Genomic DNA, 27352 nt, shown 5'->3' on the forward strand with positions numbered 1-27352 from the left:
ATAACTGCTGTATGAAGTTATTTTTATTATGGTCAGAATTTATGATACTATCGTGTAAGTACATTTTATTGCGATTGCAATGAAAAATTACTGAAGTAGAGTTTAATACAATATTTGTATGGCAGATTAAACTGGTGACTAATTAAACGTTTCTTGTTTAATACTAGACGTGTATTTTATAAAGTTCTTAAAATGTTACGAATATCGTAAATAGAAGATAGAAAGGTATAATCTTAAAAATGTAGTTATCACGAAACTCGCGTTGAACGAAGGAATCGTCATTTTGGTCATACATGTTTTTCATCAGAGTAGAAATCTCACTTTGAAACTCTCGGATTAATAGATTTTATTCCGTTTACTAACAAATTGAAACTATAAAATTTCCCATTTTTCGTATCTCCGGGAATTCTCCATGGAATATTCGTGTTATATATCGAAGAACTCGATAATAGAGAAAATCAGATTCCGATCGAACGTCAGTTTTTACACGTACAGATAGCCACTAAATGTTATGATCGATACAAACAAAATTCCTGTTCATTACAATGTATGTATAATACCGCACGATCTTGTCGAGCATTGCACGATAAATTATTCATTGGAAATCACTCACGCACTTACATATCTATATACATTTTACAATCCTGTTGAGAATATTAATAGTATTTTGTACACTATATAATACTGATTTCCACCGATCAAATTTATAGTCTCTTCAATCTCATCTTCTTCGTTTGAAATTTACTTTAACATTTGTTAGAAATATTTTTAATGATTTAATATACTTGTTTAAGATTTTTCATAGAATTCTCATTTTTCAAATTCTTATTTCAACACATATTTTTAGATAGAATCGTATACTTGTATTATTTCTAATTCGTTTCAATTATTATATAATGTATATGCAATATATATTTACTGCATGACGCATTGTAGCATACTGTATCGGAATGTGAGTATTTTTAACTTTTTTTGCACAACGTATGTCGTAAGGGAAGCGATATGTATGTATATTACAAACTATTGAGTCATAGTTTCCTTCACCAGGAAGGAACTATTGAAAACTTAACAGAATATAATCTTTATCAGGCAATTTCCACTGAAGAATTGTTCGGTCAGCGTGCGGCAATGAGAGAGACACGTATATTCATACATATGTAGATATCTATATAAGTAGAGCCTCAAGGAGAAATTGTTTAGTTTTAGTTTCTCGGTAATACCGTTCAGTCTCGAGTGTCTACTTCTACTAAAAAATGTTTCATAAGAACTGTTTCATAAGAAATTGCGGTTTCGTGATTTTACGTTAGAAGCGATTAATTGTTAATCACCATCGATTATCAAATTTTGTGCAAGTCTTTGAAACACCAAAAGGTATTTCGAATGAAAAATATTTCTTACTTTAATATATAAATAATCAAAGAACGAAAAGCTAGTAAATGTAAATCGATTTCTAAATTTGCTTTAATAGTTCAATTATGTTATGGACCGTTCGATGTGCAGTTGTATAAGTCAAATTTATAGTAGATTTAGTAATTTTAATCGGTCAACTGAAAGATAGTATCTCGGTAGAAGATTGAACTGCCTACGAAATATTATAGGAATCACTATACTTTAGATATTTTAGACATTTTTTCGTATTATGCGGATTCTGTGTAATTTTGCACTTTTAAATGTCTCATAAATGAATAATAATCCACAGTTGGTGGATGTGCTTTCAAGACACAAAGCGAAGCAGACAGCATGTTAGTCGACATCGAATGTGTCGATAAGATGCAAGCAATCTCTCTTGATTTTTTATATCATGGCTATAAATCGCAAAACACCTAACTACAACTCATGTTTTCTCGTTAGGATACATCTCGGTATATCTGCAATTCTTCTTCTTTAGATGTGCCTTTACTATATATGTGGCTAGGTTTTAGCAACAGATTTTTTTATGTTTTTTTTTTTTATTTTATTTTGGTTATTTTACAATTTGTCCTTGTGGACATTTGGTAAAGTGTTATATCTTGTTGGTGAAGAAAAAAAAATATAAATAAAAAATAAATATAGCATGTGGGCGGCTACCCCCAGCGGGGTGCCAGCTTCGTTTTTTCTAAGTTATATCTTTTATGCAACAGATTTTGAGCAAAAATACATCTTAAGATTTTGAGACTCTGAAAAGTGATTCATAAGGAAAGGAAAATGAATTTATTTTCGGAAAATATTCAATAGGGAAGGAAAAGAGACGGCTACATCCGGTAAAATGAAATCTACGAAAAAGAGGGAATTGTGTTCTTGTAATATATTATTTCAAAACGCACATTCGTGATTAAGTGATAATTGCGTAAGGAATCGATTCAACTTTTTATACAATAACGTTTACGAATATTTTTATTATTAGAGAAGAAAGGGTAGACAAAGAATGCAGAAGCACCCTTTTGAAATACGTTTTAACAGCGGAATTTCCTTTTAAAAACTCGAATAACTTGGGAAAACTTTATATTTCACTAACTTTAGATAAACTTACTGGTGCATTAATAATTTTTCTTCCTAAAAATGTTACGGTCTACGAATTCTACTGAAAGTCTCGTGGCATGGAAGCGGTGATACTCTTTAAAAGTTACTTCAAATATTCAGCGTCGTAATATACAACGAATGTATCTGTTGTGGTTGCAACGTGGTATTGTGACATTTATTTTACTTTTAATCATTCAACGACAGTTCTATTTCGTTTCAACTCTGTCCCATTTCGTTTTCCACATTTATTTGATTTATCCTTCTCGTTTATTCGATTTATCATTTTCGTCATTCTATCAATCGTGCTCGTGTGATTTGTTCGATATAAATTTTCGATTGAACAGTATATATAGAGGATACGTAAACATAAATTCATTGACGACATAGAATACAGTTTTGCTGTCCTATACGAACGTATTGGCCTACGATAAGTGGAATTTCGAGTACAACCAATGCATACGGTAATCTGGAAATAAAGCCAGAATTAATGTTATCTTCAAGTTCGATCATTTATCCAAACAACGCGATAATACGTATAGTTAACATCGTACCTCGTTATCGCGATTCGCATAAAATTATCTGATTTTTGTTTCATGTTAGTCGCTATATCAATTAATAAATGATAACGGATTAGTAGAACCGAGTAAAACTTGTAGTTACTTAGTAGGATATTTTGTTAACAAACATAACAAAGGTTATGTAAACTTGATAGAAAATTTTAATCAGTTAGACAAAAATGTGGTATTCAAATTATTATCATAGATTAATTTCTTAATTGCTCGATTAATTATTTCTATCGTGGAGTGAAAGTACTTGATTCGTTAATAAATTTCTACGCGTTAGATTTATTTAATGAATATATCATTTTGTTTCTACTACCCTCTGCCAATGAATTAAGCATCTTATTTGCCGCATCACTTCGAAATTTTTTATCATTTTAATAACAAAATTTCGATAATATACGTGTGTTTTTACGTTCTATAAATTATTTAATCGTTATTCATAAAAAGCAATTTTCCAAATATAATATCGAGACAATTTACATTCGGATATTAGTAATACAATAAAATTCCAATAATTTCAAATATCGTAAACCTTGTAAAAGTAATCCGCGATCTAATATGTATATCAACGAACGATTCTTTTATTAGAAACTTATAATATTCAACTTTCCTCTGCGTCACTTTCCTAGCGAATCACCACGTAAGTCATATACGAAGATCCTACCGCTTCTTCGTAATTTAACATTGCATAGGTAAAAAGTACTTTTAATCAACGCTCGATGCTTAATTATTCGTATTATCGAGCCTCTTTAAAATGTTTCCACGATCAATTTCTCGTTACAATCGAGTTTCGAAAGGAAAGGGTATCGTAAAATTCTATCTGAAAGTTTCGCGAGTTCAAAGAATCGTATATACGCACGTAGCCAATCGACAGCACTTTATCTATCGAACTTTTCTCCGTGTTGACCCGAAACGCGACGAAAACGTTTTTATCGCATTATCCGCAAGAAAGAGGTGAATTAGCTGAGACAATTAACAAAATGAGAAAGCTCTGGCTGCCGCGGCAACATTTCTTAATCATATTTCAATTAAGAAGGTCGGAGGTGCACGTCAGCGCAGAAAATTCCATCGCGTTTTCTCTAGCGGCATCGAGACGCCGCCGCTAACATCAGACGAAAATCTCCCGTTGAGGAAGAAAATATTTTAACAAAACGTCAGTTGCTCTGATAAATGTAACAGATTTTCATTACGGTGAGATTTATTTTATCAATAAACTTCAACTGTTTCGCGATGTGCTAAGGAAGAAATTTGAAAAAGGATCTATTATATTAGGTTGTGTAATAAGTTCGCTCGCCATCCGATATTATTGGGTTGGCAACTAAGTGATTGCGGACTTTGCCATTAGATGGTATTGGCAAAATCCGCAATCTCTTAGTTGCCGACCCAATACATTGTAGGGGGTATTTTACGAGTATAAGACTGCGTCTCATAGCTATAAAAGGATCCAAACCATTGAATTCGTATATTTTATGGTTACCGTGATTTCCATGCTTGATACAGTATTGAAAAACTATTTATGTAATAAGTTTCTTGCACGAAAGAAAATTTGAGAACGCTCCTATAGTTCTGCATACTATGCGAATTCCGTGCATTTTTCTATCACTCAGTTCCATACCATTGTTAAATATATAAAATATCCGAAGTACCTATAATACTTTTTTTTTTTTTCGTGGAGGAAACCTTCATAGGCGCCGGATTCGTACCGGCTGAAACCTCCACGATGGCCGTACTTGGTGCATGGCGGAAGGGGCCCTAGAACCGCTCATAAGTATGATGTCACGAGCCCCCTTCGTGCCGAGTTCACCTCGAGTTATGCGAATGTGTTGTAGCGAACCTTATGTTCACTAGGTGGGATACATTTCTACTTACGTTGTATTTCTCTAATTGTATTCGCGAAAATGTAAATGCACATAAACATTCGCAAACTATTAATAATTTGTGAATAACGAGAAGGAGAAGGGTAGGATCAAGCAATTGAAAGAATTAAATATATACCGATCAATGACCATGTATTCCAATAGAAAAATGAAGATACTTTTGAAAAAATGGTGCCGACCAGTTTAATTTCCAAATATCTTATTTATAAAATTATTCCTCTTATATGTTTCTTGCCATTTTATCACACTCTGACACAAAAATATAAAATGTCATAAAAGTTTGTCGAGCGCTCGAAGTTTTAAAGATAATCGACGACACTTGTCTATTTAACTAGAGAAAAAATTACCCGCAATCGACGTTGATTGCGTATGTCTCGATCACGTGCAGGCCGCATTCACGTGCAACGTTCGAATGATCGTCGTTCGCATGACGGAATTACGGCGGACTCGATGTCTTCCAGTGATACGCGACTGTCGCTCGTATAATGTTCCCTATCCTCTGCCGAAGAGAATACCCTGTGATCCACTTTCTTTGCAAACTGCCGTAAAGCTGCGTCTCCTGTGCACGCCACGACGAACGTACAACGTATTTCGTATCAGGATATCGAGAAACAAAATGGAGAACGGAGAAAGGGAGGCGGTAGGTGGTATCTTCGCGGCAACAAAGTTTTCGAACCTCCACGCGTATTTTTCTATCCAGCTTATATAACCTTATAGCCGAATGTTTCGCGGAGATTACCTGTCAGGATACGTATTACCCGCTGGAATGATTTTTCTCGAGGTATTTCGAACGGAGAAACAACGCGTTTCGGCGAATGCCTTTTAAATGCGTCCGTTTGTCTTGTTTCTATCTGCCGTGTCTTTCACTTACGTAACACCATCGCGTCCGGTGGCTATCAACGTATGTATAATCAAACGCAGGCCAAATGTTAGTGTTTTGTGACACCACGTTAATGTCACACACAAATTGGTCTTTTACGTAAAGTTTACGAACTTGAAATTTTTTATCAAAAAACGTCACTTATTGGTTAAAGTTGTCTAAATATATATATATATATATATATATATATATATATATATATATAGATTGTTTAGTTTTTAAACAAAAAGTAAATATGTTTACGTAGAAGTTTATCGGAGAAAATGTATATGTATATGTCTGGAAGCATTTTATAGTATTACGGATTTTATTAAAAAGATATTGTAAAATGTTTCAAAGATTGATAAAATAAAGTAAATTGATAAGAAATTATTTGAAAAATAATGCGAAGAGTGTTTAGATGTGGATATTATGTGAAAATATTGATAAGATCCTTAAACGTTCAATTAATTAAAAAAACATCAGCTTGAATGCAGGGTGCGTGAGTAGGCACGCGAATGTACAAACATTCCAAGAGCTACGTATTATCAATAAGATTCGATAACATATAAAAGCAACGTGTTAAATATATAAACAAGTTGTAAGAATTGTGGATGCATTTATAGTTTTCAAGCAGACATGTCAACCACGCTCTCGCTGGGATCCAGCATTCTTCTTCTACTTGCAATGTGAGTACTTAATTTTCTATTCTCCTTTAAGAAAATTTTTCCAATATTTAGGTACACTTATAGAAATGTTCAAATAATAATCTAACGATCGTGTTAAGCAGAAACAAAGTTTTTAAATGAAAATATATCACATTCTTTTCAGTTTCAATTTTTATTTTTTAATCTTTCTTACGAATGACTACTCTCAAATTTTCCATTAATCGATGCTTCGATAATCAATCGTTCTATTAATCGATTTCTTCTTTTTCTCTGCTTTACACTTAGCTATGTTTTAAAGAATGCCGAAGATTCGGTAAATAAATAAATTTTCCATTTACAATCGTGACGATCGACTCTTCTACGATCGATTCAATGCAGTTTTTCAAACGGAGATTGCTCGTTGAATCATCGATTATTTTTTAAAAGTTCCTTCTTTTTTAGCTCCGCGTGTGCCGAAGATGCAGAAGATAAGGACGAATATTTGAAATTCCCGCCCAACTTCCTCTTTGGAGCTGCGACAGCTGCATATCAAATAGAAGGTGCCTGGAATGTGAGCGGTAGGTTGATCAAATTTTAATTCTAACTTCCAAATCTGTAAATTTTTCAAATAATTTTCCCTTCACGTTAAAAACGTAGATAAAGGAGAAAGTACTTGGGATCGATTCGTTCATGATGGTAGAAGCCGCGTTTACAACAACGAAACGGGAGATGTTGCTGCAAACTCTTATTATCAATACAAGGAGGACGTTGCTATTTTGAAGATGCTAGGGGTAAATATATCGTAATACACTGTTAATAGCAGTGATATTTTTATTTTTGTTCTTCATTTTTGTACAAATGCGTTGTTTACTATAGTCTCTAAGATGCTTATTCTACTTGCAGTCCTGTAGCTTTGAGTTCCTTTGATCCCTTGTATCTCTATTTGCATGTTCTATTAGTTAATAATATGTAATTTTTTATAAAACTTTTGGCGATATAATTGGTTAAATTTATTTCTTAACTTAAGTGTACAAAATTGTTTTGATATATATCATAACATGTCATGAATAATGGATTCATTCATATTATACAGTAGAATGAGTGCTGTATACGTATACATAATAAAATTCTTTACTATTTATTTATTCATAGGCACTTTGTATTCTGATCAGATCGAAAGCCTAAGTAGATAAAGAGTAATTGTATAACAACGTGCAACAAAATGGTAACTCTTGATAGCAATTAATTATACCAGATACGTGTTGTAATTGTTGAATATTATAGGAAAAGAATGAAACGTCCTCCTTTGAAATTATACGCGAATTTGCTGTTCGTAATTCACTCAACTTACACGGAATTACATATGTCAAAACGTCACTTCTAAGTAACGGAGTTGCTCGGAACGTGCCAGTTGTTGCTCGATTTAAAAAGCTTCACCTTCGAGTGACACGTTTCAGTTTCCAGTATAATTTAACACAATTCTATACGGCTCGAACTTTTCTACATTTAGCACAATAGAAGTATCGTAATAAATTGAATAATCTAAATTAATAACATCGATTATATCAAACTTCTATTGTGGCCTCTCATATATTGTCCAATTTATTTCAATACTGCCTTGATTCGCGTCAAAATTCAGATCAAAAGAACTCTTATAAATCTTCGCATAACTATGTATCCCTTTTACACAAATAAATCTCCTAACTTAGACTTTACTATTTTAACAGCCCAATTAGGTCCATGGAAATCCAAAACCCATGTATTCGTGTGTGCTAGACTCATGAAAGTCAGGATCGAAGTACCAGTGCCTGCCATTGTTATTTGATCATCAAAACTGCCGATATATGTAGATAGTAATAAAACCAGCTAATTTTCTTCTTATATTTCAACAGTTCAATTCGTATCGTTTCTCCGTGAGCTGGCCACGAATCCTGCCGACGGGTTTCTCGAACAACATCAGCAAGGATGGCGTCCAGTACTACCATAATGTGATCGACGAGCTCATAGCAAACAACATCGAACCAATATTGACCATCTACCATTGGGATCATCCGCAAGTTCTTGAAAACATGGGAGGCTGGTTGAACGATGAAATGGTCGACTGGTTCGGCGATTACGCGAGAGTCATATTCAGAGAATATGGATCGAAAGTGAACAAATTCATCCCGATAAACGAACCCATCGCTATTTGTAAAAATGGCTACAGTCTTGGTATACATGCTCCTGGTAAAACTCTTCATGGAATCGGCGAGTACTTGTGCATGCATAACGTGTTGAAATCGCACGCCAGAGCCTATAGGATCTACGAGGCTGAATTTAAGAACATGTATGGGGGCCAAGTTGGTGTTCTGATCAATTTAAGCGCCTATATGCCGCAAAATCCTGACTCCGCCGATGCTGCGGAAACGTCTTTTCAATTCAACGTTGGTTGGAGCATGCACCCGATATACTCTAAGAAGGGCGATTATCCACTTGTGATGAAAGAATTGGTGGGCAACAAGAGCGCAGAGCAAGGTTACATGAAATCTCGTCTACCCACGTTCGATGCAGAGTGGATTAAATATATAAAGTATTGAATTGTTTTATTCTTTTTGAAGCGAAATTGAAGTTTTTTTTTTAGTTTATTTTGGTTTTTACAATTTGTCCCGAAGGACATTTGGTAAAGTGTTATATCTCATTGGTAATAAAAAAAAAAAATAAAATAAATATAGCATGTGGGTGGCTACCCCCAGCGGGGTTCCAACTTCGTGTTTTCTAAGTTATATCTTTTATGAAATTGAAGTGTTCGGTGAAACAAACATCTATTATCAGTAATTATATCTAATATTATTTTTATTGCTACAGTGGAACCTCAGACTTTATGGCTGTAAATCATTATACCGCCAGGCTAGTTACAGCTGGTACTATGGGACTTGTACCATCCCACGAAAATGACCAAGGAGTGAAAGAGTTTATCGATAGTTCCTGGCAATCGTCAGCTACTGACTGGTTGAAGGTATTCTTTTTACATTACAATCTTGAGTTTGGTACTTGAGTAGTTAAACCAATGATCTTAATTTCTTTTGATAAAGAAAATAATGAAAAAGAAAAATAAATAAATAAAAAGAGTTTGAATGAATTATTAAAGAAAAGATTCTTAAGATTTGAACTTTATAATTGCGATTTTTCTATCGTATTGTATATTATTACGAAAGCAATAAAGATTGGTCGAGAGTTACGAGAGAAAATTTAATTAGATACGATTTAACTTTTTAAATTCTACTGGAAAATTTTACTTGAAATTTTTTTTCGTCTTATATCCTTCATTCTATAGGAAAATGGAATATTTTAGAACTAATATTTTAACAGTATGTTTCAATAACACTTTTTCTTTATACGAAATAATAGTTATATTTTTAGTAGAAAAATTACCAACGATTATATTAATATAAATATACGTAATACACATAAATTATTATGATTACAACGGTATGATGGAAATAGATAAATATATATAATTGTATTTCTGACGTGATAAGAGACGACATGTAATTTAATAATTATAAAAATTTCTTTGTGCAAATTCAGATAAATTTAATAAATAAACATATGTGCTTATTCATATGTTACTTATATGCTACGAAAATAATTAATGGGTAAAACGCGTGTTACAGTAATCTTTTGTTATATGTTTCAGGTTGTACCTGAAGGTTTCCGATATGTTCTACGTCAGTTGGCGACAAATTACGGCAACCCACCGATGTATATCACTGAAAACGGTGTTTCCGATCACGGAACACTCAACGACGACGACAGAATCTATTACTATCGCGAATACTTAAAACAAATGCTTCTCGCTATTCACGTCGATGGTGTAAACGTAAAAGGATATATGTTATGGTCGTTGCTGGATAACTTCGAATGGGACAGGGGATACAGGTAAGCGATCACGAAATTAATATGAGAGTACAGTGATTTTTTTACATCATAAAATAGTTTAGAACCGTAGATATAAAATTAACATCTTGAATTTATTCATTTTTTTAAAAATTAATTAATTATCAAAACACACGAAACACAGTAAATACAGATTTAAATAAAAGATACAGATCTGCATATTAATATTTACAAATACAGAAGACAAGTATCCTAAGCGATATATGTTGCACTTTATATGTTGCAAAATATATTTTTTGAGAACTTACAGGATATTCATGCCGATGGAAACGACTAATAGTACGTATTATAATTTCTAGCGAACATTTTGGTATCGTCTCTGTCGACTTCAATGATCCAAAGAGACCACGAATGTTGAAAAAGTCTGCTGCCTGGTGGCAAAATGTCATAACAGCTGGAAAAATCGATAGGAGTTGTTAAAATTTCTGCTTACCTTAAATCATATACGATTTATATTCGTAAGTATTGCGTACAAGATTCCGATCATATTAATAAATTAATTTGTACAGAATAATTTATGAGTTTTTGTATGATGTTTTCACAAATTTATTCTCAGAGAAGTTTTCTTTTTAGTCAATATTTTTCATTCATTTTACATTCAAATCTTACGAAACAATTTTATATCTTTGACTTCATTCATCTTTATTTTCTTCGGAAGTTTTAATAATTTAAAAGCCAGCGCGGATAAAAATTCATCACTGTAAATAGGTTTTAAATTTTAAAAATGTATAACATTAAAGAAGTATGGATAACAAGATGGGTGTAAAAGTAGAAAAAACTATCGTTTGTATATAACAACGTGATATGTATATAGAAAAATAATATTAAAACATGTAAAATCTTACCTTCACCTATGAGCATTAAGTTCATTAATATTAAATTAATCCATTATCTTATGTTCGTTGTTTTGTTTCAAAATTGTCTTATTTGTATGAAAACACGTATACAATTTTCTCTTTTTTTGTGCCATCAAATAACATTCTCAGCTTCACGAGGAACAACTTCATTTAACGGACATTTATCCATGTTGCGTTCATATCCTATTCATATTGGAAGATCGAATCGGGCAAGGATGAGATAAAGCGCTGGCTACGAAGGCCTAGAGATAAGAGGTAAAAATTCGACTTGTTCGAGTGCCTATCTCGTTTACGCACATTCTACACGACCAATAGTTAACGAAAACGAAGAGAAAAGCAAAATAGCGGATCGTGTTCTGCTTAACGCAGTTGTTTTCCAGCAATTATCTTATAGCATCGTGCATGTAACTTTCAAGATTTCGTTGAACATCGTACAAAACAATCCAATAGAGGTGTATGTTGTATATAAATGAGGTGCAAAAATACATACCTACTTACATTCACGATCAAATAAATATAGTTTTGACGTTAGTTTGGTAAAACAGAATCGGTTGTTAGATTTTAAATTTGCTTATCATGCTCTTCGTTCGTGGTTTTTATTTAGCTTATGTCAAGCCTTTGTCAGACACTCAAGGAAACCATCCGCTCAGTAGCCAGATGGACCGAACACCCTGCATGCCACATCTGTTGAAACAATAACTAAAAAGGCCCCTCCAAAGGGACTATACCCTCGGTAGAAGGACCTTCCTAACCAGCGCTAAAACAGTCCGTTGTAGCATCTCGAGTCAGTCTGTCTTAACATTCCGAACCACGCTGTTGTAACCGTCACTCTGTCAGATTTCTGTAATAAATCGAATAACGAAGTTCCATTTTCTTCGCCCTATTCGTGAAAGAATCGTTTCGTTCGAACCGCGATGCGAGGAGATCACCGGCGATCCGTTAATTTCGCGATCTTTTGTGTCTCCGACGTGACACCAACGTTACAGCTATAATCATCATTAGTATATATAATGTTAGATTATATTAATAAAAGGATTAAATTGTTATTAGTGATAAAGGAATTAATAGTATTACTGTAAATATTTCTTGAATGTTTATGGACAATCTTGTAACGCAATACACCTATTTAAATCTTCAATATAATCCAACTTTAGTCTTAACAATGTTTAGTACTCCCGAAGATATGTTCCTATTTCTAGCTTACATTTCGTATCGTGCCATTCGCGTTTACTTTTGGCAGTCCATTCCCCTTTTATAAATAACATGATATACCTGTAGTTTCGTACAATCGCGATATCCACTTGCAACGCGAGGTTTCTCTTTCTGGTTTTCAAGGGGCCATGCAAACAGGAAAGAGCGTAATGGTGTACACGTGACGTCAAAAAATCGAGCGGAATAAACTCAGCCGAGCCTGAAGCCGGCTGGATATTCTCAAGGAAATCTTTGTTCCCCAGAGTAAATATCACGTTTACGTATAATATATGCAGAGAGGCCGAAAATCTGTGCTCTGGAATCCCATGAGAGGGATTAGCTATCGTTTATCCGGGAAGGAGTAAATTCAGAGAATTCAGGTCCGCGAGAAGTACCGCTATATCCGGTTAATTTTATTAAGGTAGAATTAGACGATGAAAAAAACAAGGATAAATGTTTCTGGAAATAGGCTAACGAAATTGCAGACCGACAAAAATAAAGAGGAATTACGCGAAAGAAAGAGAAATACGCCAGAACGAATGGTAGACAGGAAAATGAAAAGAGATTATCGCGTTAAATATTCCACGCGTCTATGTTAATCCTTTCTGTAACATTGGCGGCATCAGTTTTTCCTAGTCTTTAACGATGTGAGCAGTTTTCATTTTTCATACGAGCACGAGTCTCTCGTTTACAGTTCTCGGCGGCATAAAATTCTGGTTATTTCGTGAAATAACCTTTATATAGAATTCCCTCAGTCCACCCTATCTATACCAGACTATACATATATATATATAGTAATAATGTCAATATGGAAATAACTAGGTTATTATCTTCTTTCTTTTTCTTACTTTCTTTTTTCGAGGGACCCATTAGCCCGAACTAATGGGATATGTGGGGCTAGCGAGATGTTAATTCCGGCCCACTAAAAACCTTATACCTTTCGTAAATGGTTATCATCCTCCCCCGACACTACTAACGCTCTACAGTTTATTATCCATCGTGCTATTATCTATCCTAATGTCAACATTTTGTTATTGAATCAATTACTATGGCTGAAGGAAAAAGATAAGAAGGAAAAAAATGTACGTAAGTGATCGGAAGATAAGAATTATTATTTATGATAAAATAGAGATTTCCTGGTGATACGAAAATGTAAACTCGATTTATTACCAATTATTAAGATTACAGCTCAGCGGTTTTTTTATTTTTTTTCTTAAATTTTGCTTTTACGTCATGTTGTTTAAATTTAACAATGTGTATATATAAATATATATACATATTTACACATGTAAATAATAACACGTTGTATTGTTTATGCCTGATGTTTTATCATACCTATATATATGCATATTACGTGTCTTTTGTATATAATAGGCACAAACTAAATTATTGTCTGTTAATGGTTACAATTATAGTTATAATTATATGATAAGAGTATGACGAAAGTATTTGTGTTTTACTATTCTACGTATCTTCTTCTTTTATCAAAACGCTTCTATTTTATTATTCTTTGCAAAACTCACAGGAAGCCAAAAGTTTATTCTTCCAAAATTTGTCACCCATTACACTCTCATCCGACCAATTAAACACTATAGAAATATTTTTATTGCCTAGAAAATTCACCAGAAATTATTTACCGTTTACAGGATAACGTATAAATGTTTTCTCCTAATCGGTAAATTACAAAATAAAAAGGTACTAAGGCTACATGGTCGCGTATATTGCAAGAATGTTGTGTAATAATTGTAAGACGCTCGTATACAAAACGGGTTCAAATATTGTAATATGTAATAGTACGTAACGAACGTGTGACATTAAACATACCAAGCTCAAAGTAACACGAAAAATCATCTCAATTTATTTGTTACAAAGTTAGAAATTATTAAAGACCGAGGCTAATTTGAAAAATTAATACAGGCTACTTTATTTCTATTACAACTCCTCTTACGTACAAATCCATAAATACTCTTAAAGTACTTACTTCTGAAGGATATTTTTGATTAAATTTAGATGGTCTCTCCGTGAACTCTTCCCTTTTATCATCCTAATAGCTCGAGATTTTATGTTTCCACCGTAACAGTCGATAATTCGATTAAAGAAACTAGAAGAACGTAACTTCTGAAGGGTATACAATCGCTAAAATACGTATGACAATCGAAGAATATCAGAAAGATTTTCAAGATGTTTCGCAGTGTGTAATTGTAAAAGTTCGTGGCAACGACATACAAAACAATAACGTTGAGAAAATCGTATGAAACAATAGCGAAGCAGTTTCCACTATTCTTGCTTCTTTTTCTCCTTTTCTGTTTATCACTACTCAAGTTGATTCCGATACTTTTCTGAGAAACAGTCGCGCGCCATTATCGTTCGGCGACATCGCGATCCTTAAAGGCGTTTGCCATTGCCTTCGAGAACAATTCGAAAGTCGTTCGAGATGCACGGACGGCGCGTTATCAAACACAGAAACAAAGAAGTTTGCTGTAGCGTAGATTGTGCGAGCAGAAAGCGCTCGAAAAGAACGGAAGATGCCATCTTTCATCGAATTCTGATAATCTTTCTCCGATGACTGCGATGAAGAAGTTCCTTAATTACGTTGTAGTTGTTACTACAAGTCTACGGTAGTCCTCTACTTTGGTGTATGTATACATCGGGTTAACGTTATGATTAAGGGTAGGGGCGTGTAATGAATCTTCGCTGCAATTGGCCATCGTAGTTATACAATCGAGGTAATATCGATTAGCACAAGTGTGAGTATTACAGTATCGACAAGTAACCGCGATGATTAGACGCTAATGACAATGGTTTTAGGTTCAATAACGAATCCGCGGTCAACGGGATAACAAATATACTTTCTTCCAAAGTGTAAGTCGGACTCGTGGTTAAAAACGTGAAGTATCCGCTGGCGAGGTCGCACGAGAATGCGTGTCTCCGTCACGGTGATGCTGCAGAGGAAAACTACGATGGGGTATGTCTCAGGGCACGAGATCATCGGATTCGTCGAGGACAACCCTCGTTCGGAAAGTGAGGGAAATGGACGTTGCTGTTAATTGGTTAATTCCTATGTTGGTGGTTAGAAAAGGATGTTAACTGCCCTTAAGAGAAAGTTGCTAGCGGGAAGCGTCGTGCGTGAGGAAAGCAGATCTCCCGTATGTTCCCGTAGTAGGTGATCGATTTACGGACTGTTAGGATAAAGACTGTTTGTCAATTTGAAGGATCTTAGTTAACTAAATCCTAAGATTCATAGCGGGTTCTCGGGCTAGCTGAATATATACTGTGAAAATCTGGCGATCATCTTGCTCGAAGAATAGGGTCTGTGTGTGACGAGCCACGGGCCAGGGACCATTGGAATGTTTATTGTTAAGTGTCGGTACAACTATTTATTTTTAAGGAGAGCTATGCAATTATTCTATACCTCCGTTAGGTAAAACGTTCATCCCGCGACCGCGGCTACGTTCGGCGACTAGTTGTCGCCTCGAGCCCAAGCTCATTATCGCAAATCTCGGACAATTATAATCGGGTTGCTTATAAGAATAAAGCGTTAGGGATATTCCTAAGAATTCCGAAGGGAAGGCCCGGTGTACTTTCATCTCCAACGTATATATTGTATCTACTTATTGCTTCTGTTAATTATTGTTCCGTGATTTGTTTAATTATAAATATATATTGTAAAGATTTAAAATTACAGAATTTCTTTTGATACTTCCTAAGTGTTCTCTCTTGTGATTGTCATCGTATAACTCTAAGTGAGTTGACGTAAGACATATGAAATACATAATGTGACACTTTTACTTACTATTTCTTGTATAGCAACTAAATGCTAGTAGAAAACAGAAACGTAGAAGTTGCAAAGGTAGGTTAATTACCTGCAAAATTACTTCGCTTAATTCGATCACGTATATCGTATAATAACGTACATCGTAAAAGGATTTTCGTACTTACGTATTATGCTATTAATGGCGAAGTCATGATGGTACTGTTTGTTCCTTGGAAAATGCATTTTAGACAAAAAGGGAATGTTTACTCTGCGACTCTTTTGCTGGAAACGGAACATTATCTATTTGTATGCTGCAAAGTATTAAAGTAGGGACATCATCAATTTGATGCAAAACGTTTGATATTCCTTTGAACTGTATAAGTCTAAAATATTATTTCTCCGTATAATATTATTGTATAACATGATTACGTAATATTTTGTTGCACGAGCCGAGTTAGAACATATGGAAAACTCAACAGCAGATGATTTAGCACATTACAATAAAAAGAAAAGTTCGTCTAAACATGTACCCTATATGACCTTGTTTTTGAGTAACAACTTGTTTCCTGTTGTAATAGTTGTTTGTCTATCTTGAGAGAAATTGCTCGAAGTGACCACGTCCAGCTTCGATAGGATCGTGATTGCGTCGCATCACAAATTGTCGAACTTGTTCGAACAGCTTACACGGATTTATCGGAAACTTAGGGCTGTCACGTTGACGACAAGTTTCAACATTATCAACTGACGTCCTATAAACAAAAGATTTTAAATACTGACATAAACTCCAACCTAATCCCTTAACTAATAACCGAATAGAGTCAGGTCTGAAGCTAGCCAGGAAATAAGGTCAGCACCATTTCTATCCATTTGTTAGGAAATACATAAAAGATATAACTTAGAAAAAAACGAAGCTGGCACCCCGCTGGGGGTAGCCGCCCACATGCTATATTTATTTTTTATTTATATTTTTTTTTTTTCTTCACCAACAAGATATAACACTTTACCAAATGTCCACAAGGACAAATTGTAAAATAACCAAAATAAAATAAAAAAAAAAATTTGTTAGGAAATCGTTGATCTAAGTAATGCTCAGCATCGTAAAATACGTTGTAACTCGAAAACCACTGAACTTTGCTTCTTATTTGAATGCGCTGAATCAGTCGCCGCGGTTTCTCACTTACCCACTTTTACGCACAGATATTCTACGCGTTTTATCATAAGCAAAGTTTTAGATTCCAAGTCAAAATTTCTCCTTATGCTCATCTCATGTTCAGAATTTATATCAGTCTTTGTCTCTTTTATTTATTTATAGCTTTACACGTTTATATCTTTACACGTTTATAAGTCTAAGAAATTCTGATTTTACTAACACCAATAACTTTATGAAAACATAAAACACCCAGCATGTATTAGTACGCGCTCCATAAGGTTTCATTGCGTGTTATGATCGCTGGCAAAAACGCGTGCAATTCTCGTGCAGGCCTTCACGAGTCGTCCCGTAACCTCGAGGGTCGGCAACGTGGGGGTGGCCACTTGCAGAAGAGGTTTTACCAGTTCTATTGAACTGACCACGATCATTGCAAGCTCAAAATATTTAAACCACCAATCCGTGTGTTTCTTCCATGCCAAGAATTCTCGTATTGGAGACTATAAGAGCGCCTCATCTTGAGTAGTTTAGGGTTAGTGTTCATCAACAATTTTTCACCAGTCCTGCGATACTTGAACCATTGTCAACTCAGAAACATTCACATCAACTACACTCAGTTTTATAATACAGTCCATTCACTAGTAAATATCGCGATTCTTTATACTTGCAAATGATCCTCGTCATTCTTTATCTTACTGGCTAATTACATTTAGTAGCCTCTTAATTTACTGGCAAATACTCAGCTCATCATTGCATCGGCAAATAATCTTTGCTTCTCCATCTCTCAAGCTCCATCTCTAGTGTCTTCGACACCCTCTATACTCGTTCATTTGAGGATTATCTATAAAATACGATTACATATATGTATAGAAGATGATTTACTCATTTGGGACGAGTCATATTTCTTTTCTGATTGAAGCAAATCAAATTGAATTAAATATAAGAAATTTTTCTATTTATTTATAATATTTTTACTTTATGTGTAGTAAAAAAAGTTTGATCGATAATATCGATAAGATAAAAGCTTAAATGCGATAATGAGATGTTTCGCGGAAAATTTAAGGAAGGACTTGAGCGGGAAATGTTAAATCGTTTATAACTAGCTTTCCAATCAAGCGTTCAACTTCACCAATAAATGAAGTTGAAACTCTTCGAGAGGAACAATCGAGGGACATTACTCTCAGGTACTGGCTCTGCAACTGTTCAAACCGGAAGTTGTGACGGGATAATAGAAGCTTAAGAAGAAATAAAATGAAACAGAATGGCTTATAGCGGAACATAACGGATCATTTCTCTTTCTGAGAATATTTCTATAGACATTAATTTTAATACGCAAAGATTAAATGTGAACAATTTTGTAATTAACGATTGGAATCTTCTTTCTATATTTCTCACAACCCTACTTTATCAATGTGTTTTATGAAAAGGATAGAAAAGATATCATGTGAACATAAATCGTTCGAATCTTTATTAAATAGTTATAGCGATACTACAAAATACTATTAAAGTACATATTTTTTGTTACTATAAAAGAAATTATTCGAGATGTTCGAGGGTCGAGAGATGTCGCAGCAAAGAATATTTTTTATTTGCTGATAAGGATAATTTGCATGACAAATGAAAGAGATGGCAAAGATTATTTGCTACCAAATAAAGGGTTACTAGAATAATTAGCTCGCAAGGTAAATGATGGCAAGGATCACTTGCTGATATAAAAATTATAATATTTATTAGAAATATGAAGTATTTATTAAAATATTCTATATAATAAAACATGCAGGATATATGTGCGTAACAGAAATGTTACTGTGAAGTATTCTTACTATAAAGATGTATTATAATACCTATAAAGACGAAATAGATCAGTCATTCTTATCCATCTGTGTGGTCTATCTTTCCAAATTGAGATTTTCAAAAGTGTATTGTAATTTGTATGAATGCCGTTAGTAAATTGTCAAATGTGATTCTGAAATGCAGCGATCGTTCTTCAACGAAGAATACTTATCTCTTTTACGGCTTTTGTAATTGGAATTTCTAAGCTCCTGTAAGGGAAAATCAAGGGAAATTTCTATACAGAAAAATATGCCATAAAATATATCAAACAAATAAAAGACGAACTTTGTAGAGTAATAAATTTAATTCTGCATTTTGTATTTTTATTACAATTGTTTAACAAAATCTAAAGCGATCTACGTTTATGTAAAATTTCTTCTTTATTTTTATGTACATAATAAGACGTCAAAGTCTGTAATCCATACGTAAAATATTAGAATACAATGATAAAAATAAAAAATGTAAGAACGTTACTAAAGATTATTGCTTCCTTCGATAACTCCACTTTAATTATTATTATATTTATCTTTGGTTTTACGACATTTTCTACATAATTTTGTTTCAATTAAAGAGAATTTATTTCGAATATTAAAAGCGACGCCTTCGATTTTTTTAAACTCCAATGTGAATCATCATCGACGCTTTGTTTCACGTAACGGAACAGTATGTGTAGACTTGTATTGCCTAATCTGAGATATCTTCGCGAAAAACAGGGACTATCTGATAACCAGATGATTAACATACTGCCAGCAATATTGATAGATCCCTTGCAATAGAAGGTTTCAAGTATTTCGTTTTCGTTTCCGATAACAGAAGACGCGTTACAGTTAAAATCAATAAATTAGGGAACAAATGAAACAATTTCACGAACGCAACAGGCAGATATATATATTTTTTATCTATCTATATCAATACTTTAACACTTCATACTTTGCATGCCTATGGTTTCAACGTAATTTGTCCTTGCCCGATCTGATTCACTGAGCGAAAAGCGATGACATCATCGACTGATAATAATTTGGAATAAACAGGACACTTAATCAAAAGATTAACGATGTATAAATGAGATTTCAATTTTGTTCGAACATTTTTTTATATTTGAAAGATTTTTCGTGCCAAAATCGTTAGTCTTGTGATGAGGGTAACTCGCCAATTATAAAACGCGGGATGATCATTTCCTTAATGAAACTAGATAAAATTCAGTCGTTGAAATGAGATGTTAAACACTTGCATCACTTGAACTGAATAGTCCCATAAATACTTCTCTTTAATTAGTTGCGTCATAAATACTTAACTTATTTTTTGCTTTTCAGTTGATCTGATCTTCTTATGAACGTAGACAACAATCTTGGCAATTAGATGAAAGGTATTTGAAGCGACCAAGAAAATTACGATCGTTAAGAACGCTATAATGTCTATATCGCAACGTTGATACCAAGGTTGAAAAGCTAGACTACTGCGAAGATGAGGGGCGCCTTTCGTTCGTATCACGTACTCCGTCCACCAAGCGAGATTCTCCACCTGATCGTGCGGTGTATCCTTAACGACATTTCGGATGTAAAGTATCCTTTCTTTGTACCTGAAAACAAGCATACTAAGTTCAACCAAAAATCACAATATTACATTATTATCGACCAATATCATTGAAAGATTTACTAAAATAATCTAATAGCTAAAAAGATTAAAAATTTCACTCCACTAATTCTTTTTCAATTTCGAATACTTTTCAATATGAAAATTACTTGATTGCTTTCCTTTCTTTATTCAGATGAATCTACAATCTCGACCAACTTATAGTAATAATGCTTTAGAACACAGAAAACTTTATTCCAAAAATTCTGATTGATTGGGATCCAAACAAATTTTTCCAAAAGGATCGTGTGATTAAAAAAACGAATATTCTGAAACTCGTCCGTCACTTTCACAGATTAGGTAGTTCTAGTGTTAAACTCTTGAAAATAGCACAATTATAACAGGAAGTCAGCTTATACTTACTTTTTGTTAGTTATAAGCTCTGTAATAGCATTTTCAAGTTCATCCTTCTTAAGGGTTGTAATTTCCAAATATTTTCCAATGCCCAGAGCTTCCATTCTGGCTACTTGATAATCTTGATCGGCCAAAATTGCGAAACCGAGAACTGGTACCCCGAAGTGGACGGTCTCCTCGCTGCTTTGCAGGCCTCCTTGATAAATGAACAATTTAATGTTCGGATGAGCTGCGAATTAATATGATTCGTTAGATTATTTCTCATCGAGGAATAATATCTGCGATGTATAAATATTTTATTGAGAATAAGATCATACCGAGAATGGTTTGTTGTGGTAGCCATTTTCCGATGTAAACATTATCAGGTTTCCCGGGCAAATCCTCCTCGAATTTCCAGACAACTCTATAAGGCAACTTGGCGAACACGTCGCAGAACATGCGTCGGATCTCCAATGGTAAATTTGCACTTTTTGCATTACTACCAAGACTAAAGTAGATGAACCCATTTGTGGCGCCATCCAGAAATGCTTGTAAGTCCTGTGACAAAATAGAACATCCTGATGAATGACACGTGTGTGTAAGGGGGTAGATTTTACATAAAAAATAATAACTAAGAGGAAGTTAGTTCTGTTATTATTCGGGAGTCTTGTAATGCTGGTATAGAAGAATTTATGAATTAATTAACAAGTAAAAAACTTCAACTATAGTAAGCCTGCTAATGCATCTTACCCAATTCATCATATCGTTTCATACTACTGTTTTGCTGTTACCCTTCCTATACAATTTATAATTTTACTAAACATACAAGTAATAAAATTCTATTTGTGCTAGATAAATCCTTATTTAATAAACACATAAATTTTCTGTTATTGTAGGAAACTTACCTGAGGCAGAGGTTTCGGCTTTTGTTGTATGTGGGAGCATGTAAACGTGATCATGTTTGCAAGTTTCGGTCGAGCCGGTGTCATAACGTCGGCCTGATTGATGAAAAACATGCTAATGTTCTTTAATATGTCTAGCATTGGTGGTAGAGGCCCCAAATATTTCTCGGCCAATTTCTGATGCTCTGGAAGCATCTCATGATAGACGTAATACACGGTACGCCACATGTTGACGAAATTGCTCAGTCTCTTGAAGAACGGTAGATTCGTACCCGTGTTGTCTTCCATTTCCCACGTATACTCGTGAGAAGGGAGAACCAATCCACCAAGAGCGTGTTCGTTAAAGCCAACTATTCCTAATGAACTTAACCCTACGGTCATGCAAAATGTAATGAGGGTTTATTTTAATCTATTAATCTAATCCCTCCCTATGTAAATGTTTCTATAATTATTAAGTTAAAAATTAATACGGCGATGTTAATTGAAATAGGATAATTTTAATCATTCTAATAATGGATCCACGTATTAAACTATAGATCTATAAATAAAGGATTTATGCTATCCAAACTGTTACGAATCTGATTGATTTATTGCACGTTAATTTATTAGCCGGAAAAAATAAATAATTCACTAATAATAATGTATTTTCCCTATTTAAATATCCTTTATTTTTTACATGTAGTTTTATATTTGTTAAAACTTAATTGTATCATACATGTACGAGCACTGAAACAAACGTAACTGAAATAGATTTCTTTTCGCCATTAAATTTTGAGTTCACAATTTAAGAAATTTTTGGGTAAGAGATGACACAATTAACAAGTTAAAATGCGATTTTCTATAAACATGAAGCGTGTACGGTGGAAGGCCACCGCCTTAGTAACAACGCAACGTGTGAGTTGCATAAAATATACACCGATATATCCATCTCACTTACACGTATTCTTATCGAAATATAATCATTGAAGCACTTGCCAAAAACAGCACAACATACATAGTCCTCCTTACCACCTTGAGAATAACTAAAATGTTTTACTTACGTAGTCTAATTATTTCAACTTCTCAACCTATTAATTCAAGTGGTTTCAATTTTTACAGTTAGTTCAGTTGATTTAATTTTATACATTTAATTTTTTTATATATAATTATAAATATTGTACAGAAAATTATATGGTCTTGCATTTACATTAAGCAGTCTGTCAGTTTTTCTATGGGCGTTATCGCTCCTATAAATTTTGTATTTCGTTTCCGTATAACATTGTTTATCCTTCTAAATAGTATCTGACATTGGACCGTTGACATTGGAAAGTATTGATAGTATTTTTATTCGTTCCTAATTAGCTGTTTATATCTGTCGTTTATGAAATACACTTTCGTTCCTTCTCGATTTCAAGCCTTTATGTACCCAGTACCTTCTCTTTCTTTTTCTATCATCTTCCTGCTCATCGAATAGGTCACGATACTATTGTAACCATTTCTTTTTTAGTAAATTTCGGTTCTTGTGCAAAATGAGTCATAGTTGCGAATAAATCGATGCTATCTCGGTGTCGCTCTGGCGTTCAGCTCTTAAATGTACAACGCTTAATATTGCGAACGTGTGTTTGAGGTTTCAACCGTTTAGAGGTATGTTCTTTCAACGTGTTCTATTACTAGCTGCTCATGCTGTCATAAAAAATCTATATGTGTATATGCCAAGTCCAACTCAAATGGTAGGTTGCATACTATAACGCTCCTAATCATTCGACTGATACTCGTTTTGTACTGTACTTTATTTCTATTATACTCTTAATGCATGATTTTTCATTAAAACTGTTACCATGTAATCAAATACAATTCAATTTCAATTATGAATGTTTCAAGTAGAACTTGGATAGCTTGAGAAACATGACTTGATATAATTAATTCTTTTGTAGGAATATGCGTATAACACATATGACGGCCGTTTGGAGCTATTTTTATATATGTCGATTTTTTCGAATATTCTACATCGAAAAATATTACACTGTACGTGTTACGTGCATCACCTTATCTATTCCTGATTTTCAGAATGAAATAAAAGTAACAAAGCTAATAAATATAAATATAATTGTTAAAGTCATACCTATTATAGGAACATTAAATCGATAATTCTCTATTTTTTTAAATAATATCCGATATTGGAAAGAATCGATGGTATTTTCATTCGTTCCTAATTAACTGTTTATACTTATGGTTTATGAAATTCATTTTGGCTGTTTCTTAACTTCAATCTTCTGCGTACCTAGTACTTTCTTCTCCTGTTTTTTCTATTATCCTCCTCCTTATCGAATAGGTAACAATGCTATTATAGCCATACCTTTAATAGTAAATTTCAATACTTTTGCAAAATAAGTGACAGTTTCGAATATTTGGATGCTAGTTCGATGGCATTGAAGCATTGCGCTGTTCGAAGGACGATGCTTTATATTGTCGCTTATAGACGCGAACATATGTTTAAAATTTAACGCCCATTGAGAGGTATGTTTCTTTAATAGATTCTATTACAATTTCCTGACACTCTCATAGAAGATCCGGTGTGTGTGTGTGTGCATGTGTGTGTGCGTGTATATACCAAGTCCAATTGAGATAGTTGGTTGCATAAAGTAGCGCTCTATTATACTCTTAATGCATAATTCTTTATTAAAACTACTACTATATAACTAAAACTCAATTTCAATGAAAAATGTCTCAGATAGAACTTGGATGGTTTCTGCAGCATAATCTGACATAATTGGTTCTTTTTAGCAACATGCGTAGAAGACATATAACGGACGTTTGGAGATCATTTTACACATATCGATTCTTCGGGACATTCTATGTCGAAAAGTATTAGACGGCACGCACGTGCCACGTGCTTCACACTATATCTATAGATCACTATATATATTCGTGATTTTCAAAACGAAATAAACATAGAAAAACTGACACACATATATATAAAAGTAAATATTAGTGGCGTACCTATCATAGGAACATTGAATCGATGTGCGAAAGCGTAAATTGCGGGCGAGAAGAGGAGCTCCGTCATGAAGACGTCGAACGTTGCGTTGCTATCTGGAGCATACAGCTTTCGCAGTTCTGTAGAGTTGAGCGCTGTTTCTGCAAAAATTTTTCCCATAGGCAACATTTCGTTTTCCATAAAATAGAGCCAGCGTTTTCCCTCAAACCGCATTTGAACAAAATCTAAACTCTTTATGGTTCCGTAAGATTCGCTAATATCGATTTGCGTAAAATTCGGTGATTTGATATTTGGTATAGGATCCGACGTGGCTAGCACAATTTCGTGACCTCGTTTGTGTAATTCTAGCCATAATCGTCGGTACGGTATTTGATGACTGTAGGATGGTGTCGCGACGATGGCTAGAATCTTGTAACATTCTGACTGTTTCGCGATATACAAGACGCACAGAACGAACAATAGACTAGAGAGGTGGTGCTTCATCCTCCTCGTATGAAGACAAACTGAAGCTGATCTCGCTTACGGGTCTATTAAAAGAGACATCTCCAAGCTATCGTCACATTACGCAATCTATTCACTGATGATACGATATCGGTATGCACTATGATTTTAAAATAATATCCGTTATCGCTGAATTACCGTCACATACCGCTACTACTATTAAGTATTGCTATATGTAATGGCAATGTATGTGTGCGCGATGGATATGTTGCTATGGCGTCCATATTTTAATATATCATATCAAACATATCATATAGATCTTAGCAGTGATTATTAAATTACAGATTTCTATTAATATCTGTTTAGTATATTATATATTATACGACATATTTATCAAAATTTCATATCTTAAAGAATTTAATGCATTGTTCAGCATTTGTAAAATTTCTGTCTGTATACAATGATAGGACACAGAAGTTTAAGGATTTGTAAAGAATTGTTTAAAATCCGTAATGCGGATATATATGGGTATTTTTTACAGTAATCGTAAAAAATATAAGCTTTTTGCTGCCTATAGCATCCGCCATTACTTGTCTGCTTTTCCTATAAAAGATATAACACGCATTAGAAGCATGAGAAAATGTGATAAATATTGCGATAAAGAACCCTTGTACGATTGTAATAGCGTGATAAAAAATTAATTATAGGCATATAATCTCTATATGTCATATAATATAACATTGCGCAACTATGTTGCAATCATACAACCTAATATCATATTTGGCATATAATACTATTTCATCGATCAAATGCCAACGGTGGAAATCACTTATTAACATAAAAGGACCACATCAGCAAATAATGCACATCACGGAAAAGATTATTAGAAATATACAGTTGCATTCTATTACCGGTTTACGCTATTAGATTGAACGACGCAGACTACTGTTATAGTGTTTTCATAAATCAAATTGCAAAGCTTCATATGTAACAGGCTTTAATGCGCGTTCACTTTTATCAACAACGCTCATAAGCAAACATAAAGGATCAATTCTCTTACTGAGAATATTTCTATTCATATTAATTTTGATACGCAAAAATTAAATATGAACAATATTTTAATTAGTGATTGGAATTTTGCTTCTATAATTTTCATAACGACACTTTATCAATGTTTTATGAATAGGATATGAGGTATATCGTGTGAATATAAATCGTTCGAAGCTTTGCTAAATACTTGTATACTAACTACTACTAGAATCAAGAATACTACAAAATACTATATACAAAATACTATTCAGGTACATATCCTTTGTTACTATAAGAGAAATTGTTCGAAATAGCAGGCTAGAGAGATATAACATCAAAGATTATTTTCCACCTGAACGACAAACTGACAAGTATTTTTCACTAAAATAAAGTGCTTGACAAAGATAATTTGCCATCAAGTAGAAGTTCTGATAAGGATTATTTTCCCGTGAGATAAAAGCAGTGGCAAAGCTTAATTTTTTTCAAATAGAGGGATACTACAATAATTACTCGTAAGGGAAATGATGGCAAGGATGAGTCGCGGGTATAAGAATTGTGATATTGATTAGAAATATGTGACATTTATTAAAATTTCATATATAATAAAACGTGCTGGATATCTATGCGTGACAGAAATGTTTACAACAAAATATGCTTACTATAAAGATGTATTATAATATAAACGATTTATAATAATACAAAGGCACATTATGCGGACACTTTTATTGAAGAACTTGAAAGACCTTCGCGGAGAACAGGGACTATCTGATAATTGCATGATTAAACATATTGCCAGCGATACTGATTGTTTCCTTCTAATATAACGTTTAAAGCATTTCGTTTTCGTTCCAGATAACAGACAACGCGTTACTGTT

The 27352-nt window shown here is 33.7% G+C and overlaps 2 protein-coding genes and 2 long non-coding RNA genes across 6 annotated transcripts; 2 read left to right on the plus strand and 2 right to left on the minus strand.

Moving 5' to 3' along the window:
• The first annotated feature begins 510 nt into the window (after positions 1 to 510).
• LOC132911373 (myrosinase 1) lies at positions 511 to 11277 on the plus strand. 2 transcript variants are annotated; one of them, XM_060968000.1, is made up of 8 exons: positions 511 to 547; positions 6425 to 6487; positions 6908 to 7023; positions 7103 to 7236; positions 8338 to 9014; positions 9290 to 9440; positions 10122 to 10363; positions 10681 to 11277. In XM_060968000.1, the coding sequence occupies exons 2-8, from the start codon at positions 6438 to 6440 to the stop codon at positions 10799 to 10801; spliced, it is 1491 nt and encodes a 496-aa protein (XP_060823983.1). In that variant the 5' UTR covers positions 511 to 547; positions 6425 to 6437; the 3' UTR covers positions 10802 to 11277. The 2 variants fall into 2 exon arrangements, with proteins under 2 accessions (XP_060823983.1, XP_060823978.1); XM_060967995.1 differs by lacking the exon at positions 511 to 547 and adding an exon at positions 1194 to 1371.
• Positions 11278 to 11797: 520 nt separating this feature from the next.
• LOC132911420 (uncharacterized) lies at positions 11798 to 12353 on the minus strand. The gene is made up of 2 exons (XR_009658992.1): positions 12223 to 12353; positions 11798 to 11866 (listed from the first exon to the last, which is right to left on the minus strand). It is a non-coding gene; the product is annotated as an uncharacterized LOC132911420 (long non-coding RNA).
• A 7095-nt stretch (positions 12354 to 19448) lies between these two features.
• On the minus strand, positions 19449 to 25606 carry LOC132911342 (UDP-glycosyltransferase UGT5-like). Of its 2 annotated transcripts, none has more exons than XM_060967964.1 (5): positions 25010 to 25606; positions 22034 to 22401; positions 21467 to 21686; positions 21159 to 21378; positions 19449 to 20742 (listed from the first exon to the last, which is right to left on the minus strand). In XM_060967964.1, the coding sequence occupies exons 1-5, from the start codon at positions 25488 to 25490 to the stop codon at positions 20454 to 20456; spliced, it is 1578 nt and encodes a 525-aa protein (XP_060823947.1). In that variant the 5' UTR covers positions 25491 to 25606; the 3' UTR covers positions 19449 to 20453. The 2 variants fall into 2 exon arrangements, with proteins under 2 accessions (XP_060823947.1, XP_060823951.1); XM_060967968.1 differs by lacking the exon at positions 25010 to 25606 and adding an exon at positions 24366 to 24462.
• LOC132911428 (uncharacterized) lies at positions 25532 to 26885 on the plus strand. Its single transcript, XR_009658994.1, has 2 exons — positions 25532 to 25601; positions 26750 to 26885. It is a non-coding gene; the product is annotated as an uncharacterized LOC132911428 (long non-coding RNA).
• The last annotated feature ends 467 nt before the right edge of the window (positions 26886 to 27352 follow it).

This window comes from Bombus pascuorum, chromosome 1 (assembly GCF_905332965.1).
Source record: "Bombus pascuorum chromosome 1, iyBomPasc1.1, whole genome shotgun sequence".
Classification (NCBI taxonomy): Eukaryota; Metazoa; Arthropoda; class Insecta; order Hymenoptera; family Apidae; genus Bombus; species Bombus pascuorum.

Excerpts from the sequence above, each read along its gene's own strand:
- LOC132911373 (XM_060968000.1), top strand. The coding sequence starts at position 6,438 with ATGTCAACCACGCTCTCGCTGGGATCCAGCATTCTTCTTCTACTTGCA. Across the intron at positions 6,488-6,907 it reads ATTCTTCTTCTACTTGCAAT|CTCCGCGTGTGCCGAAGATG; the intron begins GTGAGTACTTAA and ends CTTCTTTTTTAG. Across the intron at positions 7,024-7,102 it reads AGGTGCCTGGAATGTGAGCG|ATAAAGGAGAAAGTACTTGG; the intron begins GTAGGTTGATCA and ends TTAAAAACGTAG.
- LOC132911342 (XM_060967964.1), bottom strand. The coding sequence starts at position 25,490 with ATGAAGCACCACCTCTCTAGTCTATTGTTCGTTCTGTGCGTCTTGTAT. Across the intron at positions 21,687-22,033 it reads AGCCGAAACCTCTGCCTCAG|GACTTACAAGCATTTCTGGA; the intron begins GTAAGTTTCCTA and ends ATTTTGTCACAG. Across the intron at positions 20,743-21,158 it reads GAGCTTATAACTAACAAAAA|GTACAAAGAAAGGATACTTT; the intron begins GTAAGTATAAGC and ends GCTTGTTTTCAG.